Source organism: Heterocephalus glaber, unplaced genomic scaffold (assembly GCF_053883595.1).
Source record: "Heterocephalus glaber isolate CG9 unplaced genomic scaffold, H.glaber_assembly_v1.0 deba00001497, whole genome shotgun sequence".
Lineage (NCBI taxonomy): Eukaryota > Metazoa > Chordata > Mammalia > Rodentia > Bathyergidae > Heterocephalus > Heterocephalus glaber.
The window spans coordinates 47747172-47773307 of record NW_028258320.1 but is presented as its reverse complement, the minus strand read 5'-3'; the positions used below and the strand labels follow the sequence as shown (position 1 = coordinate 47773307).

Here is a 26136-nt window from a genome sequence, read left to right as displayed (position 1 = left end):
CTACCAGGAAAAAACATGCAAAAGACTAAGAGTGTTGAAATCATACGCAGTATGGAAAGATCCCAAGATTTGGACCCTGGAGACATAGAGGCCCAGAGCTGCCACTTATGGACCATGTAACCTTGAACCTCACCATGCCTCAGTTTCCTTTTCTAGAAAAATGCCTTACCTATTTTGTTTCTGGGATTGTGTGGGGCTCAAGCAAGACAATGCATGAAAGTGCTTTGAAGAAGAGCAAGAACTCTATGAGCAGTCATCTTATGAGGTAGACGTAGGAGTGATGGAAGAACAGAAGGCTCAAGGTTTTCAAGACCAGAGTTCGGCATTCACAAAGCATTTCCTGTCCTGAGGGCTGGAGCCAGCTGCTGACAGTGCCGGAACCCGAGTGTTCTGTCTCCTGTGCCTAGACATGTCTGCAAAGGTAGCACTGTGCCCTTGATGCGCAGCCCTCCGACACACTTCATCAAGGTGTCTAAGGCACAGCCTTCCATCACCTTACTCTGACTCAGCCCCAGGGAGCTCCAATTCTCCCTCCCTACACAATGGATGCCAGAAGGCACCCGGCCAGCTGCCCCACAGCCCCCAAACTTCACTGGCTTATGCATCTTGGTGACAAAGGAGAAGGTCAGATTGGCTCTGTTTCAGAAAAGAAAGTGATTTCTCTCAAAGACTTGGGAGACTTCTTTTCACCTCCCCAGGTATTCTCGGCCAGCTCTTGAACTTCACTCAGGATGGACACATTCGACTCAAAGCATAGGCAAGCAGCCAGGAACTGTGCAGATGGGGGTGGCTGGGTTTCTTTTCTTCAAAGGCTGATGCTCCCAGGAGGCGAGAGGCCTCCCAACATTCCTGGCCATGAGGCCTGTGGGGTTGACCTTGGGCACTCTGCTCCCCTGTCAGACCTTTGATTTCTCCAGGTGGAAAGGTGATGGGAAGCCATCTGCCATGGAACACCTATGTCCTTAGGACTCAAGCAAGAGCTCTGAGATTTTACACAAATATTTGTTGAGCACCTACTCTGTGCAAGGTACAGTGAAAAAAATGGACTGAAAATTCTGTCCTTATAGCACTGACATTCAGCCGAACCAATAGAGATGGAAGAGGCAAAATAAACAGGCAAACAGAGTGGCTGGGGCAGGGGGGATCAAGGGGAATGAAGGGAGGAAGAAGAGTATAGGAGTGGCAGTTACAGGTTGGAGAATGTGGTCAAGGAAAGCCTCACTGAGGAGCAAATGAGCAGGAGGTGAAGAGAGACAGTGGTATGGCTGTCTGGAGGAACAGCATCTTGGACAGGGGGAAATAACAAGTGCAAAGTCCCTGGCAGAGACATGCCTAGGGCTTCTGTATGGGCACAGGAGACAACTGAGAGTGCTGGCATGGGAGATGAGAAGTGACAGGCAGTTTCATCCTTGAGTTCCTTAGAAAAAGTTCCAGCAGGGCTGTCTAGCAACCTTAGCTGTTTGCACATTCTCCCACCCAAGATGCTAGCTCCACATGACTTCTGACATGCTGGGTCTTCTTACTGTTCCAGAGCTCAGCCCCTCTGGGGCTCACACAGGAATCTGGGGAGAGAGAAGGAGATCAGGTTCAGATCCTGCACCTGATGTTCTCTGTGTTACCTTGGGAAAGGTACCCACCTTTTCTGGACTTCAGTTTCCCTGATAAAGCTTATAACTTGCCTCATCTGCAACATGGTAAATAACACAGCCTCCTTGCCAATCTCACTTAATGGGTGTTAGTATTAAATTAATAAGGACATAAATGTGAACATGACTTTTATATTGAAATGTCCAAGATAAATGCCTGGGAGGTTTTTGTTTTCCTCAGCCAAGCTCTTAGTAAGGGGGTTGCCACTGGCCACCCACTCTCCTCTGTCACCCTTCCCCTTTATAGTATGTCCAATGCAGGTTCAAAGGACTCTCACCTTGCCTGGGTCCAAATCTAATCTAAGGAAACTCATCAGATACCCAAGGACTCCTGAGGCAAGGCTCCCCAGGAATGCTGTGGAGCTGAACTGCTCCACAGCATGTGAGAGGCCATTCCAGCCCATTGTTCTGTCAGGTGGACTGGTTGGACCCAGCTCCACCTCTCCAATGTCCCCTCCCCATCCTCCTCCAGGTACAATGGCCCCAACCTGGTTCTGAAGTACAACAGGGCCCAGAAGCGGCTGGTGAACATCGCTGTAGATGAGCGCAGCTCACCCTACTATGCACTACGGGACCGGCAAGGCAACGCCATTGGGGTCACAGCCTGCGACATTGATGGGGATGGCCGTGAGGAGATCTATTTCCTCAACACCAACAACGCCTTCTCAGGTAGGGATGGAGACCTCGGGCTTCTTCCTGCTTCTGCCTTCCTCCTTCTAAAACCAGTTGAGGGGAGGGCCCTTGGGACCCTGGTGCATCCTCAAGCTACTGACCCTGGTACAATCCCTACTTCCTCCCGGATCTCTATGTTGAGCAGAAAACTCCACGATGATCCCATCTTCTCCTTTGATGAAGCCTGGCCCAAGGTGGAAGGGTATGACCAGAAGAGACCAGTTCTCTCCCTCAGGCTGGGCATCTTCAACACCTCCCAAACTGAGCAACACCTCCACCCTCCTACCTCTCTGGCCCATTCTGCTGCTCTTGCCATGGGCAAGTTCATGCCCTTTGTCCCTGCTTCCCTAAGTCACTGGTGTAGACAACAGATGTCCCTGGAATCACCCTCCACACTGCTCCAGGAAGCCTTTCTCAGATGCTTGGAAATCCTTAAACCCCTACAGCTTGTTGCTCAGCTCACATTCATTCCACACATTCTTGCCAATCACCTACTGCATGCCAGGCAGAGGCCCCATGTGACAGGGAGGTGATAAAGACAAACAGGAAGGCAGACCTGGACTCCATGAAGCTTTCTCCAGAGCTTCTCAAGCCGCAGTGTGTATCTAAGTTGCCTGGGGTGTGTACAGAAGCAGACTCTGGCTCCACAGGTCTGGGAACCCAAGAGCCTGCATTTCTGACACCATGTGGGCCTAAAGAGATGCCGCTGGTCCAGGAACCATACCCTGAGTAGCAAGGTTCTAATGCTGAGGAATGGGTGAGGGAAACTGATGCCTAGAAAGCTAAGTAACAGTGACAATAGTAACGGCTAATACTTAAGGAGTACCTTCTATGTGTCAGTCCTTGATCTCAGCACTTAATCTCATGTAAGTCTCACAACAGCTCAATTAGGAAAGCACTGGTAGTCCCACTTTGGAGTTGAGGAAATGAGGCACCAAGACATCACTCAAATTGCCCAAGACATTGCAGCTTGTAAGTTCCAGATTTCAAATGCCATCCTTTGAATCAAGATACTCTATGATTGTCTCAATCCTGTGTCCTCCAGGCAAGCAGAGTACATGGCTGGTGGGGGGCACTTGGTGTTTCATGAGTTGGGGACTTTCTTCTTTCTCAGACTTGGCCAGGGCCTACTAGAATCAAGTCCACTCTTGTGGGGCTGTACCAACTGTGGGAAAGTTCTGGGTCATAGCATTCACTAGGAGATGCAGGTTGGACCATGCCAGAGGGCAGCAGCCTCTTGGGTTGGCTCTGGATGAGACCTCGTGGTTCTGACCTATGCAAACACTGTCCTGGACCCTCCAATCTCCTGGAGGCTATCAAGTTCATGGGGACTCCTTCCCTGCCCCTGACAATCCCCAATATATACACACTGGGCCATAATGCTGCCTCTACCCACTGTCAGGCCCAACCCAGGGTTCAGCCCCTGGACTTCCCCTGGTGTTGAGCTCTGCCAGTTGCATGAACGGAGGGGAAGAGGTTGGGACCTGTGCCAGGGGCAGCAGTGGGTGGTGTTGGCTGGCTGGCAGCCAACCCTGTGCAGCCAAGAAACAATGAGCCACAGCCCCGAGTGGTGTTTTATGGGTTTTCATCTCATCTTGCCACCAAGTGAGGCCTGAGAGATGGTAATTATCCCTACACAAATATCAGGGCATGATTACCCAGCTGGATTTACTGCCTTCTTTCCAACCAAGCCAAGATTGGATTAGGACACAATTAATTGATGGGCTGATCAACTCTTTAATGTGGAGCAAGGTCAGGAAGGGAACTGCATCAAGGGACACTTGTAGAAGGGATGAATCCCCTTGAAGACTCTAGAAGTCCAGAAAGTGGACACGAGACAACTGTGGAAGGGTTGTTCCCTTTGGGTTTAGCACCAGGATGCCAAAGAAAGGGACAGACCCGCCCCCACACACACACACACTCTCACCAAGCACAGAGCACTTGTATGAGACCCCAGGTGTCTCAGAAGCAGCAGCTCCTCCTGTGCACTTAGAGTGCTGCAGGACTGTGGTTCCCAGCCCAGGCTGCACAGCAGAGTTTCCTGAGAGGTTCCTAACAATCTCAACTAGACTGCAGGCATCAGAGGGCTGCATGTAGGGTCCATTGTCCACTTATGAAGCTCTCCCTGAAATTCTTGCATCTTAAGAGAAAGGCCAGCATCTCAGAATCATATTAGTCCCATGCTCACCTCAACAATGATTAACGTTCCAGTCTCCCATTAATGTATTCATTCACTGAACAAATATTTATTGAGCACCTACTGTGTGTCAGGCACTGTTCTAAGCACTGAGCATATCTTTGTATGTAAATTACAGAAATCCTGTCCTCCTGAAGTTTACGTTCTACCCCAACATGGCCTTAAATTTCTCTAGTATCTGACTTCCCTCTCCCAGCCTTCTGGACTCTAAGCTCCTTAAGGGAAAAGTCCCTGTATTGGTCATATATTGTGACCCTCAGTGACCCAGCCAGACCTTGACTGTCCTCAGAACTCCAATAAAATTGGACAGATAAGTCCCAGGAAGAACAGGTGGGACTGAGCCATTGGGCTGAAAGAAGATTTGCCAGTAGAGGGATGTCAAGGGGAGGCAAATTACACTGAGCCCTAGAAGGATGCACAAATGCCCATCTGGAGGAGCTGGTGCTAGGCCCCAGACCTGGGGCAAGGACCATGATGCCCGGGAGCCTCAGCCCAGGCATGCACTTCCTGGTGTCCTTCTAAAAGCTTGAGGGATGTCTGCAGATTTGAGTTAATTTTTCAGTTAAGTGATTTAATTGATTCATCAACAGGGGACAGGATACGGAACCAGGACATTTGTGACTTCTCAGCACCTCCTTGGGTCCAATTGGCATGCCACTCAGCCACAGACACCCTGTCCACTGTGGGAGTCCTGCGAGCATGCCCATGGTTATCAGAGCTTTGGAGGGAGCTAGGGAAAGGCAGTCCTCTTCCTTCCCCCAGCCCACAGTTAGAATGTTAGTTCTGGGGTCCCTGAAAGAAAGCTGAGGCCCTGCAGTGTCCCGTGGGGGTCAGTTCATACCAACTTCACGTCTGCCCCTTACTTACTGGTGAATCTGTCTTCTGTAGGATAGGAAAAAATATCAGTTTCATAAACTCAGCTCCTTTCAATGGCTCTGTAGGTTATATGTAGTCTTTACCATGGCGTACATGGCATACAACACACCTGCCTAGGTTGCCTGTCTGACCTTTCTCCATTTTTTTCTTACTCTGAATTTCCACAAGAGAAATTCATATTTGCTGTTTTCCTTTCCTGCAATGCCTTTCCCATTGATTTGGGGGGGGGGGTACTCTTTAAATAAGACCACCTTACCTAAAGTCATACTGTCAAAGTCCCTAGGTGCTTGTCTCCCTTTATCTTCCTTTGTGGCACTTGCCCCTACCAGAAAGTGTGGTGTATACTTACTTGTTGTCCATCTTCCCTACCAGACTCTTAACTCTAGGGAATAGAAACTGCCTTGTCCACTGTTGTACTCTAAGACCCAAAGAAGTACCTATCACGTAGTAAGCATTAAATGTGTATGTTTGAATGAACAGCTAGGATAATGAATGGAAAGCATTTATTACGGTGTGCAGGGCTTAATAAGTACTCTCAAACATTAGCTGTTATAACTCTGTGGCTATGAAAAAAGCCAGGACCTCTAGAAGTTTTCTGGGAAGAGGGCCACGGGGCTTCTTCCCGGCCCATGGCAAAGGGATCCTGGGAGCAAAAAGAGAAAAGGTAAAGTGTAAAGAAAACATTGCCCAGGTGATGGTACCAAGTGGGCATGAGCCAAGGGTTAAGAATAAGAAGGCAATGGAAAGGCAGAGGAGAAAGATTGATCAGTATCCCAAGAAGGCCAAGACCACGAAACCTGCTTATGGCTTAACTGGCCTGGAAACTACAAGCCAGGTGTTGCAGGCAATGACACTCTAGGCCACCCAGGTAGGAGGTGTGCAGGGCATAAGGAGATGAGAGACAGGCTCCAGCACCGCCCTTCACAGCCAGGGACCCAGGACCTCCTATAGCTCCTAGACAGAGTCATCCCCCTGGAGTTCTACCCTACTCCCACCAGTGCTTCTCTATGTGGCAATGAGCCTGAACACATACCTGGCCTGGAGTGATGGGAGCACAGTCATGGGTGGGTTGGTGTGAACTGTGAACCCCACCACTCACCATATGTTTACTCATTCAGTTTTTTAGAAGTGGGCATTGGACATCTGGTTTATGCAAGGAAGGTGCTGTTTTAAAGATGGGCATACGTCCTCGTTTCTACACAAACAGAAGCATGCCCTGCTCACACTTCTGCTCTTCGCGTTTTCAATACATTTTTTGCATTATTTCATGGCACTATACAGAAAGCTGTCTCAATCTTGGCATAGCTATACAGTAGTACTCCATTGTACAGACTTGTCATTAGTCCATCCTCCTATGGGTGAACATTTAGATTGTTTGCGATCCTCTTATCTTTACAAAGAATGCCACCAAATGAATAAGCTGGTCCATATGCCATTTCCCAGGATTTCAAAGTATTTGTAAGTTCATAGAAACAGAGTGGCTGTGTCGAGGAAGTTTACACTTGTGGTTTTGATAGCTGTACTAAGTTGCCCTCCCCAGGGACAGCGCTCGTTACACCCCATCAGCCATGTACCCGAGCGAGCACTTTCCAACGCTCAGCAGCACAATGTTTCGTCATTTTTTTTTTTAGTATTTGCCAATCTGATAGGAAAACATTGATTTCCAGATGTAGTTTTAATTTTCATTTTTCTTAAATGAGTAAGGCTGAGAATATTTTTATATATTTGAATCTTCTGTCTGCTCATAGCCTTTCCCCATTTTTTTCTATTGATTATTGGTCTTTTCCTTGATCTGGAACACCTCTTTATAAATTAGGGAAATTAGCCCTCTGTCTGAAATACAAGTTGCAGATGGTTTTCCCTTGTTTGTCATTTTCCTTTTGACTTTGTTCATGTGAGTTTTTTAATATGGAAAACTTTCATTTTTAGGGATTTGGATTTATGACTCATTTTTTATGGCTTCTGGGCTATGTCATACCTAGAGAGGCCTTCTGCAAGGGCATTTGTAACCTCTTAGAGATGAGAAGAGGCATCAGTTACCATGCTGGAGAGAGAAGAAAGGGGATCAGACAGGTTGCACTTCTGGCCTCTCCTGCCCACACACCAGATGCACCATCTATTCTTGAGAGAAGTGTCCTTGGCCAGCAGTTCTCCTCCCAGGGCCAGCTCCAACAACACCCAGAGGCTCTGCACCTTGCTGCTCTCAAAGTGTGATGCATGGTGTTGAAAGCTCATGAAAATGCAGCCCCTTGGGACCCACCCCAGACCCACTGGGCCAGAATCTGTATTTGATTCTCCAGGAGATTCCAGTGCTCAGTAGTCTGAGATGCATTGCCCTGAGTCTCCCCCCTCGTTTCCTAAGATTCTCTTGTCCCTAACATGGATTCTCAGGTCTCCTGATCCCCCAACCCAGTTTCACATGGATGCCAAGTCCTGGTTTTTAGTTCTCCCCACATGGCCCTAGTTGGGGAGTTGACCCTGCCTCCTCTCACATTGTGCCTTATCATATGTGGCTAACTGATGAGCAGCAAGGACAAAACAAGTTGCCAAACCGCACAATAAAGAGTCTGGACCTGGGCTGGGGATTTAGCTCAGTGGCGCCATGCCTGCCTCACAAGCACAAGGTCCTGAGTTTGATCTCTAGTACTGAAAAATAAAAGAGTCTGGACCCCAGAGGCCATTCTCTCGGTCCTAGCAAAGAATGAGATTCCTTGGAGCCCTGGAACTGCCTACCACCCAGGCTCTATAACATGACTTAGGGGGCTTCACAGCATTGGACCACTGTATGAAGCTCAGCATTGCCACTAACAGCAGCTGGATGAACTCAGGCAAATATAGTGACCCTCTGAACCCTGCTTTATCTCTGGAATGAAGACTGTCTTCCCAGATAATGCAGGAGAGGTGCTAACAAGATCTTCCTCTTTACTCTGGGATGGAGGAAGGAGGGCTGGGGTCAGGAATTATATCAGATACCAGAGGAGCCTGGGTTCATTCTTTTTTAAAATGTCCTTTGCCTGAACTAGTTCTTTCTCCCCCTGAGGCCACCACTGCTCTGCTGGTTTTCCATTGAGTGGGTTTTGTAAAGCATTTTAAACTTAATGTCGCAGTTGCCTCCTGGGATGTGGCTCATTGAGGACCTGTCTGGTCAAGCCCTGTGATCTGCTGGAGGAGAAGGCAGAAGAGGGTGGTGTTATTGTTGCCTATTGTATGCCAGGCATTGTTCTAAGCACATCACATACACTAATTTAATGCTCATAACAACCTGACAAACAGGTAGCCATTCTCATTATCCCACTTTACACATAAGAAAAAGGCAAGGGCATGACTTGTCCAAGATCCACCTAGGAAGGGATGCTGCTGGCTGCCTGCCCCCATGCTGTCTGGCAGTAATCTCTGTGCCACAGAATAAGGTTGGGAACTTGAGCCTCTGCCCACACACACACACACACACACACACACACACACACACACACACCCCTGCTCACTCTTCTCTGCTCCCAATCTCAGTCCACAACGCAAGTCACCTCCCAGGGTAGGGACAGCCCTTGGGGGAGGAAGCAAAACAGCCATTGGCTATTAAGAGTCTTTTATGGCCCTAAGGCTCCCTCCCAGTGACTCCAGAGCACCCTCTGGGTGTGGAGGGATGTTGGGGTTGTAAATCAAGCATCATTTGCCTGACTTGACACCATTACTTAAGCTCCTTGAAGAAGACCCTTTCCCTTGTCTGAGGACTCTCTTTCTGTGTCCCTTTTTCTCCCTCCTGTGCCCTAAATGAAGCTGCTCCAGGGACAAAGTATACAACTTGGTCTTTTCGCTTTCCCCTGCCTTAGCCTCTGCTCTGCAGACCGCCATCCTTCATGACCAGTGTCCTTCTAGACTTTCGTTCTTGACCACTTTGTGACCACCTCAAATGTAAACTGTCTGAAGCCAAGCTATGTCCCCCCACTGCCACATCCATACACTCACACACACACACACACAGCCAGCCTAACACCCCTGCTTGAGTCACTGTCCCTGTAATGCTCCATTGCCATACCCAGCAGTCCCTCCTGCCTTTTTTCTCCAGCCTCCTGCACTATGCAGAACTTGCTCCTGCAAAAGTGGCCACCCAGTACATTTCCTCCTGTGCCGACACATTCACTGCTCGCCCCGCTGCCAACTTCCCCTTCTGCAAACACTGTCCCCGTGACGTTCCTGGGACCAGAAGCCACGATGACCTCTTCGACCTCAGTCCTGGGATTACTGGGTCTCCCTGTTCTGCCCTATTTCTCTTTCTTCAACTCTACACATCCTGTGGGCAAACTCAGGATCCCCTCTGTGCGTGCTTCTCACCGTCCTACCTTCCTAACCTATAGGGTACAGTGCTCAGTTTAGGCTTTGGAGTCACAAAGATCTGGCTTTGAATCTGTCTCCATTTACGTGCTCTGCGATCTTGAACAATTGACTTAACCTCTGTACTTCTCAATTTCTACATCTGTAAAATGGGATTCTGGGGTTTAGATGGGATGGTTGTTGAAAAAAGAAAGAGGAAGGGAGGGAAAAGAAAAGAAAGAAAGAAAACAAAACAAAACAAAAGAAATGAAAAGAAAAAGTATTTCATGTCGAGAGCCTGGCCATACTAAGTGGTGCACTCTGACCCTTCAAGTCCCAGTTCAGGTGCTTCCTCTTTCAGAAAGCCCTCCCTGTTTACAGTGACCGCTTTCATCCTGATTTCATGTCTCCCGGTGCAGTGGTGGTGAACCTATGGCCCACTTGCCACAGCAGGCTGTTCGTATCACTGGAAGTTCTAAAAGGTTCACCTTCACTGTCCTAGTGTTTTGTCCTGTCTTGCCCCACTGGTCTCTGTGGAATTTTAGGCAAGTTCCTTTGTCTCATATCTTGGGTACTTCACCTGTAAAATGGGTATAAAAATGTCCACTTTGTGGGGTGGAGAGTGAATACATGTGAAGTGCTGGACAAATAGGAAGTGCTGCCTGCTGAGTGAGAGTACGCCTATAATCTCAGCATTCGGGGAAGCTGAGGCAAGACGATCACAAGTTACAGCCCAGCCTGAGCAACTCAGCAACTTAGCAGGACCCTATCTCAAAATTTCAAATTTTGAACAGGGCTGGGTTTGTACCTCAGTGTGAAGGCCCCAAGTTCAACCTCCAATATGGAAAAGGGGGGCTGCTGCAGAAGTGTTAAGGATTATTAGTTTTACTACCATTCCAAGGTATCTTCTTTCCCCACCCCTGTGTTCCTGATAGACCATAAGCATCCTGAGCGAGGGCAGAAGCACTACTTCTCTGTGGCTTTGCACAGCACCTGGCTTACTGCATGGCACCTGGCAGCATGGACTTCCAAGCCCCTTCCCTGCCCTGAACACCCTCCTGTTTCTCTTGGGCCTGTGCCCTCTCAGAGTCTCCCCCAGGGACTCAAGGGAGTCCCTTTCTACTGTGCCTAACAGCCTCTCCTCTTCCTGAGCAGCTGTCCCAGTCTCAGTGAAGGACCTCGGGGCAGAGTGCAGCTCCATGGAGCCAAGAGGCAGCCTTCTACACTGACACAGGCCAGGGGCCAGTGCTGGGTGTTTATGGCCTGTCCCATCGACCCACACAGCTCGCTCTTTATCTGTCTTCCTGACACACCTAATTACCCAGGTTGCAGCTGCCAGCAAGTTTGCTCTTCCTAAATCACGGGCTCCCATCCCTCCTGTTGCCCAGCCCTCCGGGCCTCTGCCTGCAGAAGGGCTGCCATTGATTTTACCGTTCCCATTTATGATCTACAAGGCTCTGCACCACTGTTGCACATTTTACCTTAATTAGTTTATTCTTCCGGGCATCCCTGGTGAGCTCAGAAGCCAAGAGGCTGGCAGGGGGTGAGGCCAACAGCACATGGCACCCAGACTCGTCTGACCACAAACCCCAGAGCCTGCTCAAACAAGAGCTCCCTAAAGCAGCAACTTTCTAAGAACAGTGCTGGCTCTGCAGGTTATTAATAGGTGATCCTTAAAATGGGGTACCCTTACCACGTGTGTTTGGGAAAGTCTGGGCTCGATAACATTAAGCAGGTAATTTATTTTAGAACTTTACTAAGTTTTAATAGACTGATGTCTATGGAGAATCTCCAAGAGTTGGGCACAAAGTCTTTCCCAAACTCAGATGAACATGGAATCCTTTCTCTGGGCAGCTCACAGAAACCACAGTCCCACAAGTCACCCTTTCAGAAACACTGCCCTTGATGGACAGGACGAATTGGGGATAATGAGGTCAACAGAGGGGTATAGAGTCCCCCTGACCTGTTTTGTCATCTCCTCTAGCTGAAATAGAAGCTTGATGTCTTCAGAAATTTCTCCCACTGAATCCAGAGGTGCTCATGAGAGCACAGCAGGTTCCAGCTGTGGGCAGCCAATCTCTCACCTGGCCCAGCTCTGCTGGAGTGTAACCAAGGCATTTAGGAAGGGACCATGCTGGCTAAGGGGCCCTGAATTGACAGAGTTGGCCAAAGGTTGCTTGCTGTTGGTGAAGGCTGGAGAACCAGGAGCCTGCAGGAGCTGTGGCCCCCAAGCATCTGGAAGTGATAACAAGCCAGCTACTACCCCAGAACCACCATGATAATGGCAGCCCAAGTCCAAATCCCTTCTACACAATCCTAAAATTCAGGACTTGGGAAGCCTCAAGTGCTTCTTTTTAAGTTTGTGGGAAATTCAGTGGATAGCAAAACTTGTCCTGAGCTGATATGAGCTATTTATAAGCTTTATTTATCCTATTTAATGTGAATATTCATGCTCCACTGCAGAAATATTAATGTGTTTAATTATGGGGTGCCACCCCCAGTCCTGCTGGGGTGTTATATAATCAATAGTGTGTGTACTGTGCCACCTTTCTGAAACATGAAGGAAAAATCTAAATTTCTAAACACAGTGGGCCCCAAGGGATTTCAGTGAGGGGTTGTGGACCTGCAGTGTTGCAAAGCTGTCACTGTGCTCTCTCACCCGGCCAGACCTGTGACCAGGGTCACAAGTGTTCCCTTAATGACTGCTATTATCCACAATTCTCAGATGAGGAGACTAAGGCTGGAAGCAGATAAAGAATTTACCAGCACCTCAGTTTCCCCCAGAGCATCCTTCTCAGGCCACAGCTCTGTGCAGACCTGTATCCACCCCACTACAACAGCCCACAGAGCTCCCAGGTCTGCCTCATGAGTGGCCTTCCCTTCATGGCAGCTCAGGGCCTCAGCTCCCCAAGTGTCAGGCAGAGACACGATGGCTCTGCTCCAGGCACCAGCTTCCTGTGTCTAGCCTGCATCCCTGACTGCGCCTATGATCCTGGGGCCCCATGGGTCCCCTGTTCACAGGAGGTCTCAGATGAGGCCCCTCCGAAACCAAACCTTTCGTCCTTCCCTGGACTGAGCCACCTGGGGGCTATTTGTACACAGCTCGTACTTGCACACGCACACTTGTACTCACCTCCCTTACACTCATTCCTACACACATTCTGACACTCTCCCACACGGCTAACCCACCCTCACACACTCGCCCTCATGCACTGCCATTCTTGCACCCTCAGCCACACACACGCTCACTCCCGTGCTCACACAATCACACGCTTGCTCTCACATACACACTCACTCTCAGAATCACTGACTCTTACCAAACCCCTGGCCTGCCAAACTTGTGTCTCTAAAGGAAGGACCTGGGAGAGTAGTTCGTCTACAAAATGGGGAAAATCATTTCTGCCTAATAATAGCGACCGTGGCGGGGGGGTTGGGGGGAGCACTGTGCTGAACCTTCAGTGTGTGCCATCTCATTTATTCCTTGCAGTAAACTTGAACATAGTTATCATTGTCATCCCCATTACAAGAAAACTGAGGCTCAGAAATGCTAAGCAACTTGCCCAAAGTCTAGGACCTAGGAGGAGAATCTGGGTAGAACTGAGAATAGTACTTGGGCTCATTTACTCTAAACGCCAAGTTTATAACCACTGTTCCATGCTGTCTCTCTCAGCCTACGCCCACTGCCTCTTCCCTGGACCACCCAAAGAATCACGTTTGCAACTGGAAACATCTGAGTACCCCAGAGAGGAATGTCAGCTGCTTGAGGTCTTCCTTGCTGCTGATGGCCCATCCACTTTTGTCCCAACCACCTTGTGCCAGGTGCTAGGGACATACCCAGAAGTTAGAACATAAACCCTGGTCCACTGTCCACCAGCCCTCCTTTCCTTTCTCTCTCCAGGGGTGGCCACATACACAGACAAGTTGTTCAAGTTCCGTAATAACCGATGGGAAGACATCCTGAGTGACGAGGTCAATGTGGCCCGTGGTGTAGCCAGCCTCTTTGCTGGACGCTCTGTGGCCTGTGTGGACAGAACGGTGAGTACAGGGGCCTGGAAAGAAGCAGAGGGCACAAAGTGATATAAGAGCCAGGAGAGGTGCTGCCAGGTTGATGTCCCCTGACAGAATGGTAACAAGCCACCATAGTGTCTTGCACATAGAAGGTACTAAATACAAACAACTAAGACTGGCAGGATGAGTTATAATCCTTTCACATCCTTTCTGCCATGGCCCTACCAGTGACTGTGAGGAAGTGGCCAGGGATGTCATCATTGTGTCCATTGGACACTGGAGGGGACTGAGGCACATCTTGGAGTTACATCTCATGGCTTGCCTGGGACCCAGAATAGATTGTTGGTATGGCTAGGACATGAAGCAGAATCTTCTAGCTCTAAATCTTGAGCTCATTCATTCATGTTAACATTTAGTAAGTACCTCCTATGTGCCAGGCACTGAGCCATGGGCCCTCTGTAAATGTTTATGGAACAAATGAAGGCACAACAGAGGACTCATGGGAACAACAGTAGTTTTCTGAACATATAAGAACATTAGTTCATCAATGACTCCATCAACAGCCCTGTGTACTGCTAGTGCCCCCACCCAGAGGTGCAAGCCCAGAGTGGATGGATGGAAAGTATAACTAATCTGGAGGGGCCAGAGCAGCTACAGCCATCTGCCCTGTGTTAGGGGTAGGGGGTCTCCCAGGCCTTGGGCCCCAGCAGGTCCAGCTAGAGCCAAAGGTTCACTGTAGAGGTGATTTATCCTTCCTGTCACCTGCCCCCCTCCACCTACCTCTGTGGCTTTACAGTCATCACTGCTTCAGGGGCCCAGCTGCTACCCTGCTCCTGTGGGAGCATCTCTGGCATCCATTCTGGGATGGGGCGGGTGGGGCTCACTTTGGATTGAGATGGCACCAAAGGGATTGGGGATTCAGTGTGAATCTTCACAGCAGGGGCCTCCAGGCCTTGGGAGAAAGCAGGTGCCAGGTATAAATATTTATTTCTTAACAAGCTGGTGCTGGGAGGAGAAGCCAAGCTGGTCTGTGAAGCCACATTTAGCCCTGACCTGAATCTGTGCCACCTGGACTTCTGCCTCATGGAAGGGGATGTGAGGCAGCTCTGGAAAGAGCCTGGAGAGTGGGGGGCTAGAGGCATCAGGCATGGTCACAGCTAGGAGCTTCTTCCCCTCTCCTCCTGGCTGCCCACTGCATGGGTCAGGACTAAGCTTCCATACTGGCTCAAGTGGGAACGTTCCCTGAGAACTATAGGGGGAGGCATGAACCTTAATCATAAAGAGATGCACTCTTTGTCCTAACAAGTCATTTGTATACCCACATATTTAACCACAGGACAAAGATACCATATGAAATTTTTTTAAAAGGCAGCCAGCACCAAGGTGGCATTCAGAAGCTGCCTGCTTCCTGTTCAGCCTGAGTCCAGCCTCCCAATCAGCCAGGAACCAGAGAGAGGCCTACACAGACAGTCTGCCACCAGAGGAGGAATTGCCTTCCCAGTCCAGCCACCACCTTGGCAGTCTCTGGGGCATCAGGAACTCTGAGGGAAATGTGGAGAAAGGCCAAAGCCAGAGGGGAGGCTAGTGGCAGGATTGAAGTATAAAATGAAAACACTTTGTGTTTGTCCAACTAATCACATGCCAAGCTGTGCATCAAGTGTTACAGGCCTCATTTTATGATCCTTATAGTCACCCTATGAAGTAGAGGCTATCGTCCCACTTTACAGATATGAAAACTAAGTCTTTAAGCGATTAACCAACTTGACCTTGGTCACACAGTAAGTGGCAGGCAAAGTCAGGAATTAAGTCCTGCTTCCCTAAAGTGAAGCAGACAAGTGTCTACCCCTCTGCTACCCTGGATGACATGATATGACATAGGTTTCTAACCACAGATTCTATTACACCATTCATTCTACTCTCCCTCCCTTAGCCCCACAGCCCCTGCCTCAGGCTTTCAGTCTCTCTTCCTTGTCAGTGGTTCTCAAAGTGTGGTCCCAAGACTAGCAGCATCAGCATTGTTAGAAATGAAAATTCACAGGCCTTGCCCCATGGTGCCTTCCAAACCCACTGAATCCAAAGCTTTGGGGGTGGGGCCCATCGACCTGGGGTTCAACTCACCCTGGAGGTGATTGTGATGCCTGCTCGACTTTGAGAGGAGCACTTGGCAAATGCATCAGCCCCTACTGAGAGCGCTGCTCCCCTCTTCCTGCTGCCCCTTGTTCATTCTCTGCCCCGAACCTGGAAGATGTTTTGGTCCTCATCTTCAGCTCCCTCATCATTCACCTTTCTGGATCTGACTCAAAGCCGATCTCTTACAAGAAGTGTTCCCTGGTCGATAATGATTATGCCTCATGTTTATATAGCATTTTTATCTTTTCAAAGACCTTTCACATCCGTTGTCTCATTTCATCTTCTCAACAACCCTGCCAGGAAGCAGGGAGAATCTGATCCCCGTTTAACATGTGCAGAGACACAGCCTGCAGACGGTGAGGGATGTGCCCAAGGACACGGAGTCAGTTAGGGGCTGAAGCTGGACTTGAACCCAGGCTAATTGACCTAGGCCAGGGGCTCTCAAAGTGGGGTTCCTAGGCCAGTAGCATCAACTTCATGAGGACTTGTTAGAAATGCACATTCTTGAGGTCTCCCCCACTCAGCCTACTGAATCCAAAACTCTAGGGGTGGGGCCAGCATCTGAGTTTTCACAAGACTTCCAAGTGATTCTGATACAGGTGAAAGCATGAGAATCATTCCCCAGTGTTTCTGGAGAAGCATCCTCCCTCCTCCAGAGTCACCTCACCCTTTTAGAATTTTTGCGGTTAAGTTCACATGTGAATTTCTGCAATATTCTACAACTACAACACATCTATGTTTATCCATTTTATCACTCCAGTAAATGAAGTAAGGAACTAGGTATAACTGAATTTTATAAATCTCCTAATTTCTAGCAGAGTGCATTTCAGCCCATTTGGGCTTAATTGCCCATTTGTTGAGGAGCTTGCTAACAGCTGGTGGGGTTAGGAATGGTTCACATTAGTGCACTTTCCCACTGGGCTCCTTCACTCATTCTTCATCCAATCATTCTACACGTGTGTGAAGCTCCTGCAATGGGTAACAACTTTTCAAAATTACCTCTTCATCGGTAAGTCACACTGCAATGCAATGCATCTCAAACTTTAGTTTTTCCTAGGAGTCTCATAGATTAAATGCAGATTCTGATTGAGGAGGTCTGGGGTGAGGCCTGGGACTCTATTTCTAACCTGCTCCCTGATGTCACCAAGTCTGCTGCAGGTCTTGTTACTTTAAGAAGACTTGTAAAGCATAGATTTCTGAGTAACAGGATAGAGACCCAGATAACCAAGACAGAAGGAGCAGCTAAGTCTTTGAGGAAGAGTTTTACCACCTTCTCCAGCTTCGTCCCTTCACACTTCCTGCCCTGCATTGAACATTCCAGCTTGTGCTTTCCCTATGTGCATCTGCTTCTCATCTCTGCCCAAAGGGTTCTTTCCCTTCCACTTCATCTGGCTGAGACTCCTCTTGGAAAACCTTTTCTGAAATTCTCACAGTGAGTGCCCGCCTCCAGGTTAGAACATCTCTTCTCAGCCCCTGGGAAATCCTCCACATAGTCTCTGCTGTGCACTTGTATGGTTGTTGATGCTTCTGGGTCCCCCCAGAAACCTTAAGCTCCTTCCCTGTTCTCACCCACCAGTCTCACAGATTCAAGTGGCTCTTAATCAGCTTCCCTAGAGAAAATGGTCTTAGAAAGGTATAAAGTCAGTGACCAGTTAAGTGAAACAGGGGTTCTCATGATGCCACTGGATAAGATATAGAAGCAAGCAAAGGGGACTAAGAAGAAGAATAACAACACAATCTTGTTGCCCCAAACTCAACTACAATGAGCGATCAAAACATATAATAAATGTTTAAAAACTTAAAACTTTATTACAGTAAAAGACACATTGCCATTACTCCCCCTTATTTGAAACACTGTTAGCCCATTATTCTTGCCCCTTTTTAAGCAGTTCTGGAAGTTCTCTTTCATGAGAATCTTTACAAAGTGTAATAAAAAGAGCCAGGTATGGTGGTGCATGCCTGTAATCCCAGCACTTGGGAGGCTGAGGCAGGAGGATCACTGAGAGTTCAAGGCCAGCATGAACTACATAGGGAGTCCCAGGCCAACCTAAACAACATAATGAGACCCTGTCTCAAAAAACAAACAAAAAAATTTGTGATAAAAAAATACGGTGAATGCTATCGCCAAGTGCCATCCAAAGGAAAGGCAGGCTTATAAAAACATTGTGTTGTGTCTTCATCCACCTAGTCACTAGATCTGGCACCTGCAATTTAAAGCTCTTCCCCAAAGTCAGAGTGACCATGAAAGGTGAATGTATTGAATTGATTCAAGGCATGAAGGCAGCTGCAACAGCACAACTAAAGACACCCTTGAAGGAAGACTTCCAGAACTGCTTCAGAAAGTGGCAAGAACATTATAGCGTATGTGTGTTTAAAGCAAGGGAAAGTATTTTGAGAGAGATTAATGGCAACGTGTCTTTTACTGTAATATTTTTTTAAAAATTTAAACATTCACTACAGTTTTTTACCACACCTGATCTGTCCTTTTTTATTTATAACTTGCCATCAAATTAGAATCTAAGCCACCTAAGGTCAGAGACTTTGTCTTCAGGTCATTTATTGCAGATCACCTTGCACATAGTTGAAGCTCAAGAAGTATTCACTGGAGGAAAGTGATGAAAAGGATGAGACGAAAGCTAGAAAACTGATTTAGAAATGGTGTGGCTCTCTTGGGAAAAAGGAGGCATCCACTGAAGAAATAACACCATTATAGTAACAGACAGAAAAGAGTCTTTTATCAGCAGTGCTTTGGACTCAGAGGAGCATGGCTACAGCAAAGAGGAGCTGGTGCCCAGGGCTTCTCCTGGATGCAAAGAGAAGAAAAAAATTGAGACAGTAGCAAGCCAGAAGCAATAAAATATTTCTTTCAGGCAATACAGAGAAAAGAATGGATAGAAGGGGAAGAAGACCCCTGCAAATCTGTACCTCTCATGCTACCAACCAAAATAGAGAGATGAAGAAGCACAGGGAGGGAAGGAAGGAAGAGAGGGAGCCGGCTCAGGAATTTTCTTGTCATCTTGGCTGGAGTGGGCTTGAATGGGAGAGAGAGAAACTGAGAATAACGGGAATTGGTAGATCAATCAATCAGCAAATATTTATTGAGCAGCTACCCAGGCTGGCAGCTGGAGAGAGCTCAGCTGGAGGGAGGCACATTAGAAAATTGTCTATAAAAAGGTGGTTGTGGGGGAGAGGGAGGGATGTGTTCCTCTGGAACAGGCTAGAAGGAGAAGAGGGGCTGCTTTGTTGTCCAATTGGAGGGGGTGGGTGTCTTTCACATTGTAGCCTTTGTAAAAAGTCCCCCAAGGTTGTAGCAAGCACAGCCTGCAAGGCCATTGGCAGCAGACCTGGAGAAGAACCTAAGCTATGATCCTGGGTGGAAGGTGATTCTGGGGAAAGCCAGAATGGGTTAGGATGGGCCTCCTCACCAGTCTCTTTCCCTTCCTCCTCAGGGCTCTGGACGCTACTCGATCTACATTGCCAATTACGCCTATGGTAATGTGGGGCCTGATGCCCTCATCGAGATGGACCCTGAGGCCAGTGACCTCTCTCAGGGCATCCTGGCACTCAGAGATGTGGCTGCTGCGGCTGGGGTCAGCAAATACACAGGTATGCAGAGGGACATGGGGGCTGTGAACAAAGGGGCCAGGGCCCTGCAAGACCAAAAATGAGTCTAATTCATCAGAGACCACAAGAACAGGGAAGTTTTATTCCATGAAGCCATCCACAAAAGGCTCTTCTGACACCACTTCAAGGGCTGAGACATCTCAGATAGATATCTGGCAGGTGTTAGCTTGAGAGAGCTGGCAGGGATACTGGGCAGAGGGGCTTGCTGGAAAGTGGGGTGAGAGCTCCACCACATCATTCTTTCCTGGAACCTACCCGTGTTCTCTTCCCTGCTCTGACCCCAGTGATGGGTTCTGTAGGAGAAAACTGACAAATTACAAAAGCTGAGATTTAAAGCATTCTTTATTGCCAAACAGCAGATGAAATTATTTACTTACACATAAGCAGCCAGGAATTGAGTGCTAAATCCCTAAGCTTCAGCTGGGTCCCGTCTCGGATAACTGAGCTCAAAGAATTGTGTTCTTGTTCCAGAACCTCTCCAGCACTTTTTCTCAAGGCCCACTCCCCCTTCATCTTTCTGGATGGGGGGACCTATTGTCAGAATCTCTGACAGGGAGATCTTTCCAGGGAAGGCTGTTTTTCTAATTCCAGCACGGTTGCTGACTAAACTCTGATAATCTGCCAATAGACTGCTGATGGCAGAGCAATCCAGTTCCTGTTTTGGGTGCCAAAAATCAGGAAGCCAGGGCAGCACACAACATCTTCTCACGTGAGCACCACACTTCACTCACAGTGCCTTGTTCTTAGGTGTAGAAATTACAGTGGACCCTTGACTTATGAACTCAATCGATTCCCAAGGGATGGTTGGTTATGAGTCAATACAGCTGAGATCTGGATGTTTACCTGGGTACACGCTATAGAAAACAAGAGCCAGATGAATCTTCGTTAACCTAATTAACCCATGTTGTTACATGTCGGGCTGTTCATAACTTGAGAGTCCACTGCATTTGATTAGTTGACCTTTCCCATATATCCACCCCAACTTGTTCCTACAGAGATTTCCAAAGCAGCAGCCAACCTGAATCCTTATCCCAGCAGTTGGGAGGATACTTGAGGGGTATTTAGGCCATCCTCCTGTCTCCAGACACTTCATTGGTAGCAAAATCGCTATGTCCTACCCAGAAAATGTTGTCCCTGCCTCCCTGCAGTTTATGATGCCCTTCGCTAGCCAACTTTCCACCTTGGTGAAAGGCAGAGATTAATGTTGACCTGTCTGACAAAGTTTGTGAGGACAAATGACTAGACAATAAAATAGTTTGCACAGCTCAAGCCCCATCAAAGTGCCTGAGAGCTCTGGGCACAAATGTACCTCGGAAAGGCTGAGTGTCAGTAATAAACCATGTTTCCCTGGGAAAGGAATAAACATGCAGGCGCTCCAGCCTATATTGGTACAGTCAATTTTTCTGAGTAGCTTCAAGTTCTGTGCACCAGGCTGGCTTGGCAATTAAGTGCCTTGATCTTGCAGGAGGAGGGGGTGGGCTGGAGGATGAAGTACTTGAAAATGATGAGATGGAAGGGAGGCAAGGACTGAGAGAGTGGGTTATACACAGAATGGAAGAATCCGGGCTGTTTGAGCATGAAGGGGGCATTGTTCACACTGGCTGGGCTGGCACCCAACCCAGGAGGGGGAGGGAGAGATCAGGCGGAGACAACTGAAGAGTAGGGATGGGATAGGAGCACCAGCCAACTTTTTTTGGGCTGTGCTGGAAGGACCATGCAGCCCAAGGAGGGACAGCAGCTTCCGTGGAGGCATAGAGGAAGCTGAGGCAGCTGGCGTACCCAGAGGATGCATCAGAGCAGCTCTGCAGACTTCCAGAAGCCATTTGGCCGAACAAGAACCTATTTGGCCCACCAAGTTACTGTTCTGTCTACCCGCCTTCCCCAGCCCATCCTTTCCCTGTCTGCCAGGCCCCCCAACACTACCTTGCAGCACTCCCCCCAATCGCTCGGCTAATGACACATGGACATCTGGCTGGAAAACTAGCCCTGAGTACCCCCCTGGAGACCCAGGAATGGACCTCAAATGTAAGGGCTGCCATGCTGAGCCCAGCCTGATGCCTGAGACTGTGGGCCAGTGGCCAATGCTCAGCGCCAGGCCAGTGCTAGGGAGCCTAGAAAGCTGGCAGGGAAGCAGGCAAGGATATGCAGGGCCTAAGCAGGCTAAGAGAGAACCAAACACTGGGAAGGTATGCATTCAGGGAGTTGAGGCCTCCACAGCACCTGTCTGTTGAATAGCCTATGACCTGGAGGAACCTCCTATTTTCCAAAGTAACAAACCAAGGTCCAGAGAAGAGAAGGGACCCACATGAGGTCACATAGGAGATTGTAGAAAACTAGCATGTAGGGCCCCATCTCCTGAAGCCTAACCTGCTATAACCAGCTGGCTTCTCAGGTTACCTCCACTTTGAGAATTCCCCTCCACGCTGGTGAGAAGAAGGCCCCACACCCGCTGGCAGTTCGGCCCCAAGCTTGGGCATTCAGGCCCTGAACTGCAGTCCTAGGTTATAGGACTGATGCAGCTGCATGGCCTGGGGAGCTCAGGGCATCAGGAGGAGGCCATGCCACAGTGGAGGCTGCGAGGCAATGCTGTCCCCACATTGGCCACACCACTGCTCTCGGGAGGGAGAGGGAACCCTCTCCAAACACTATGGATGCCAGTGGCCACCGCCGCTCGGCTGGGTCATAGTGCCATCTAGTGGCAGCCGTGCTTGCTCTCCGGGGATTTAAGAGCCCCTGAAGGGCTGTGGAGCAAGTAAGGCTGGTGCCCACAGGGGGAGTAGGAAGACTGCCCCCCTCCCCACCACTGCCCTGACTCCCTAGAATCCCAAGCCCCAATGTCTCCAACTGCCCAAGGCCTTTTGGAGCCAGGACAATGCCAGGAGCTGCCCTCTGTGGGAATCCTGAGAACTGGTTCTGCCATGGCAGGACCCTGGCATGAAACCAGAGGAAGAAAGGAAGAGCCAAGCATCCTGCGCTGGCTCTGTGCCCAGTGACCTTGAACATGTCCCTCAGCCACTCTGAATGCCCTGAACAAGCTGGCTTGCAGAGCAGCTAAGAGGGCAGGGTCTGGAACAGGCTGCCATGTGCAGATTCTGTTCCACCACACCTCTCCAGCCACGGGCAGCGCCAACTTTCCCAGCTGCTGCTTTCTCACTCATACAAGGGGATGTTAAGGAATGAAAGGAGGGAACATGGAGCCTGCCTGCCCATAGCCTGGTGCACAGGCAGTGCCTGCCCTGTATAGCAGATACAGATACCCAGGCCCACTGGGTATGGGCAAAGGGCAGCACTGGGGGTGTGCAAAGGGAGCAGGCCCAGCCCTGTCCTGGAGACATCCTGTGTGCTCAGCATGGGCACAGCATGGCATTCTCATCCCTGGAGTCCAGCTCTCTACCCTTCTTCCCACTGGATCCAGCCTGCCCTGAGCCTTCATCCATCCCCACAATCCCTGCATTTGGGCCTCACCCTTTTGAGGGAGCATCTGCCTGGGCTGCAAGGTGGTGATTAAAGAAGCCTTAAAAGAAATTTGGGAAAGAAAATGAAGGTGGATTTATGATGCCGGGTGGGGAGTTTTGCTGTTGGCTGGGAGCAGCGTGGAGCAAAGCGGAGGGCAGATCTGATTTATAGGAAGTCATTATTGGAGGAGACAGAGAGGCCTAAAGCCCAGCTGAGGCCTGCTGGCGGATCCCCATCAGCAACGCAACTGAGGGCTGCAGGGCGGGGCTGCAGCGCCTCCCAGGTTCTCAGACAGCAGTGATAGCCTTTCAGCAAAGCAACAGCCAGGTCTGAGGCCAAGACCAGGCAAGGCTGGAGAAACAGGGTCCTTTGCCAGGCCTGCCAGGGGTTCACAGAGCCCAGAATCCACAGGGCCCATTTCCCTGGGATATCAGATGCATCTAATGATTGTCAGGAGGGGATGTCATTTTTCCTTTAAAACAGATATATTTGGGCCAGGAATTTAGCTCAGTGGTTCTGCCGCCTGCCTCACAAGTGCAAGGTCCAAACAAAAATCCCCAGTACCAAAACAAAAAGAAACAAACAAACAAACAAAAACCACACAGAGATATTGTAGAATAAAAATATAAAATTTGCATGCATTTTTCTCAGCTATCACAAGAGATTTTAAAGAAACATCCAGCCTGTGGCTGGCCATTGTGCATGCCAATACAAATCCTATCTACCCTGTACAGAGAGGACTTGAGCGGAAACATTTGAGAAACACACTGGAGAGAATAGTTCATGATTTGAATTGTGACCTGCTGCACATTGGCAGTGATTGCTCCTCCATGAGCTTCAGTTTCCTCACCTAGAAAATGGTGGTAATGGGAGTTAGGAGTTGAGGAGGTGATGATCAAAGGACTCAACATTTCAGTTAGATGAGAGGAATAAGTTCTAGACATCCAGTGTACAACACAGTGACTGCATTTAGTAACAATGCATTGTATTCTTGCAAAATGCCAACAGGATAGATTTTCAGCATTCTTACCACAAAAATCATAAGTATGTGAGATGATGAATATGTTAATTAGCTCAATTTAGCCATTTCACCATGTATACATTCTTCAAAACATGTCATTACACTGTAAATACATGCAGTTTTTAATTTCTCAGTTAAATACAGAAAGAAAGAAAGTGATGGTGACAAAACCCATCTTGAGGTGTCAGGAGACTGACGTGAGCTGCATGTGCACGATGCCAGCACGGGGACCCAGCTGTTGGTAATACAGGAACTCTCCCTGCCACTCTTTTGCCCAGTCCTTTCCTTAAATAGCTTCTTCATGCTTCTCACTGTGGGAAATGGGTGTGGGGAGGAGGGGCCCTTCTCCTGCACCACCAGGTAGCAACAGTTTGAAAGTCTCCCACCCAGGGACAACTGATGGAGGCTGTCCTTACAGAGACGGGATGAGAGATGAAGACAGGCCAGGAGGGACCGGGGGAAGCCGGAAGCAGTCTGACTGGTATCTGTAGGGTAACCAGGGACTAACACAGACATACTCTTTCAGAACTTTCGGGAAATTTAGAGGGGAGACACTGTTACCATCCTGCTCTTTACCCTCACACCACCTTCTCCAACACACACCTGCTCATGCCCCACTGCCCTTCTTCTACCTCACAGCTCCCAGTGTCTAAGCCCTACTCTTTTACAATATCCTGGAAGTTCTTGGTAGCCCATGGACCTTGCTGCCACCAGCATCCTATTTCCATCAAGATTTTAGCACATCATTGCCACGCATCCAAGATCCTTGGCTGACAGAACAGAGGGTGCAGGAAACAGCTCTCAGCACCCTCATCTTACATCTCCCTGGAGGCTGCATACATTGACAGGTAAAACTGGAAGGAGCCCCAGAGATCTTATTCCCCTGTCCATTTCCCACGGCAGGGACTGAGGCTTGATGGACACACTTTCCAGGTTACTGCAGCCAGAGAGAGGCAGGGATCAGGTGAGAACTGAGAGGCCTTGCGTAGCACTATGAACACTGTGCTGCTTTGTCCCTGATCACCAAGGCCACAGTTTGGAATAGCCCAGCAGTGGGCACCCTACCCTGCTATTTTTCCCTTCCTCACCCCCTCACCCACAGCAGGCCTGAGGGCTGCTCCACATACAGTGTGAGTGAGAGAGATCATTGCCCTTGAATTGTACTTGAGTTTGTATTGCCAAAGTGTCAGTTCATAGGTCTGGGGGTGAGGTTCTTGAGGACATGCAAGACTCCCCAGTGGGGCTTGGGCCTAGTTCACAGATTATCAGAACGAGAGCTGCAATGTGGCAGGAGGAAGTGGGGCGGTGGGGTGGGGGCATGTCTCCTCCAACTCCACCCTCTCACTCAGCGGAAGTCCTTGGAAGGAATAAGCAAGGAGGAGCATTCAAAGCCCAACGGCCTAGCAAGGAGGCCTTTGAAGCTTGAAAGTGCTGAGGAAAAAGTGATACCGGTATTATTCACCCAGCAGGTGGTAAATAGTCCCAACTAATGACTATGTGGCACCTGACATTTTCCAAAGTACCTTCCAAAAACCATCTCAATATTTATGACAGCCCTGAGAAAGAGCTATTATTCTTACCAGTCTTATGCCATAAATGAAAAGACAAAAAGCTCAGTAAGGTTAAGTGATGTGCCCAACGTCACACAGCTCAAACTCAGACTTGCTGATCCCATGACCCGAGGTCTGGCCCACCGCCAGTACGGCCTCTCTAGCCTTACCTGGGGAACAGTTTGTCCCTGAGAGAATGTGCTGGCTTCAAATATAAGAATTAATTGATATATAATGGCATCCCTACTAGGACATCATTCTCTAAGGCTAAACAACGATGTCTCTAACAGCCCCCTGCATGGCTCCATATGGTGTGTCCTAACCTGAGGAGGTAGAGGAAAGGGCAGATGTGACAAAGGAAGAAGAGAGGAAAGGTCCTGGTGGAAGATACTTGCTGGTGCCTTTGTCATTGGTGACAGGAGGAGGCATGCAGGCTACACTTAGTGTTGGATTTCACTGGTTTGAAGAGGACTTCCATGTCAGTCTGGGAGTAGAGTTCCCCTGAGGCATCAGCGGGGTGGGGGTGCTGCCCCTGCCTCAGACCCCAGCTTGGACCCCATCATCCTAAGACTGCTGTGGCTGGTGCCCAAGAAGCTGACTCCCTGACTGTCAACTCACCTGCTCCCCAACTGTGCGGCCAACTTG

The 26136-nt window shown here is 49.0% G+C and overlaps 1 protein-coding gene across 3 annotated transcripts in view; it reads left to right on the top strand.

Annotated features, from left to right (window-relative positions):
- The window catches only part of Crtac1 (cartilage acidic protein 1), a 141252-nt gene that overhangs the window by 86909 nt on the left and 28207 nt on the right, over positions 1–26136 (top strand). For all 3 annotated transcript variants that reach the window (XM_004838628.4, XM_004838629.4, XM_087185095.1), the window contains exons 3-5: positions 2119–2315; positions 13601–13737; positions 19290–19446. In XM_004838628.4, the coding sequence (XP_004838685.1) occupies positions 2119–2315; positions 13601–13737; positions 19290–19446 (491 nt within the window). The remainder of the gene's footprint in view (positions 1–2118; positions 2316–13600; positions 13738–19289; positions 19447–26136) is intronic.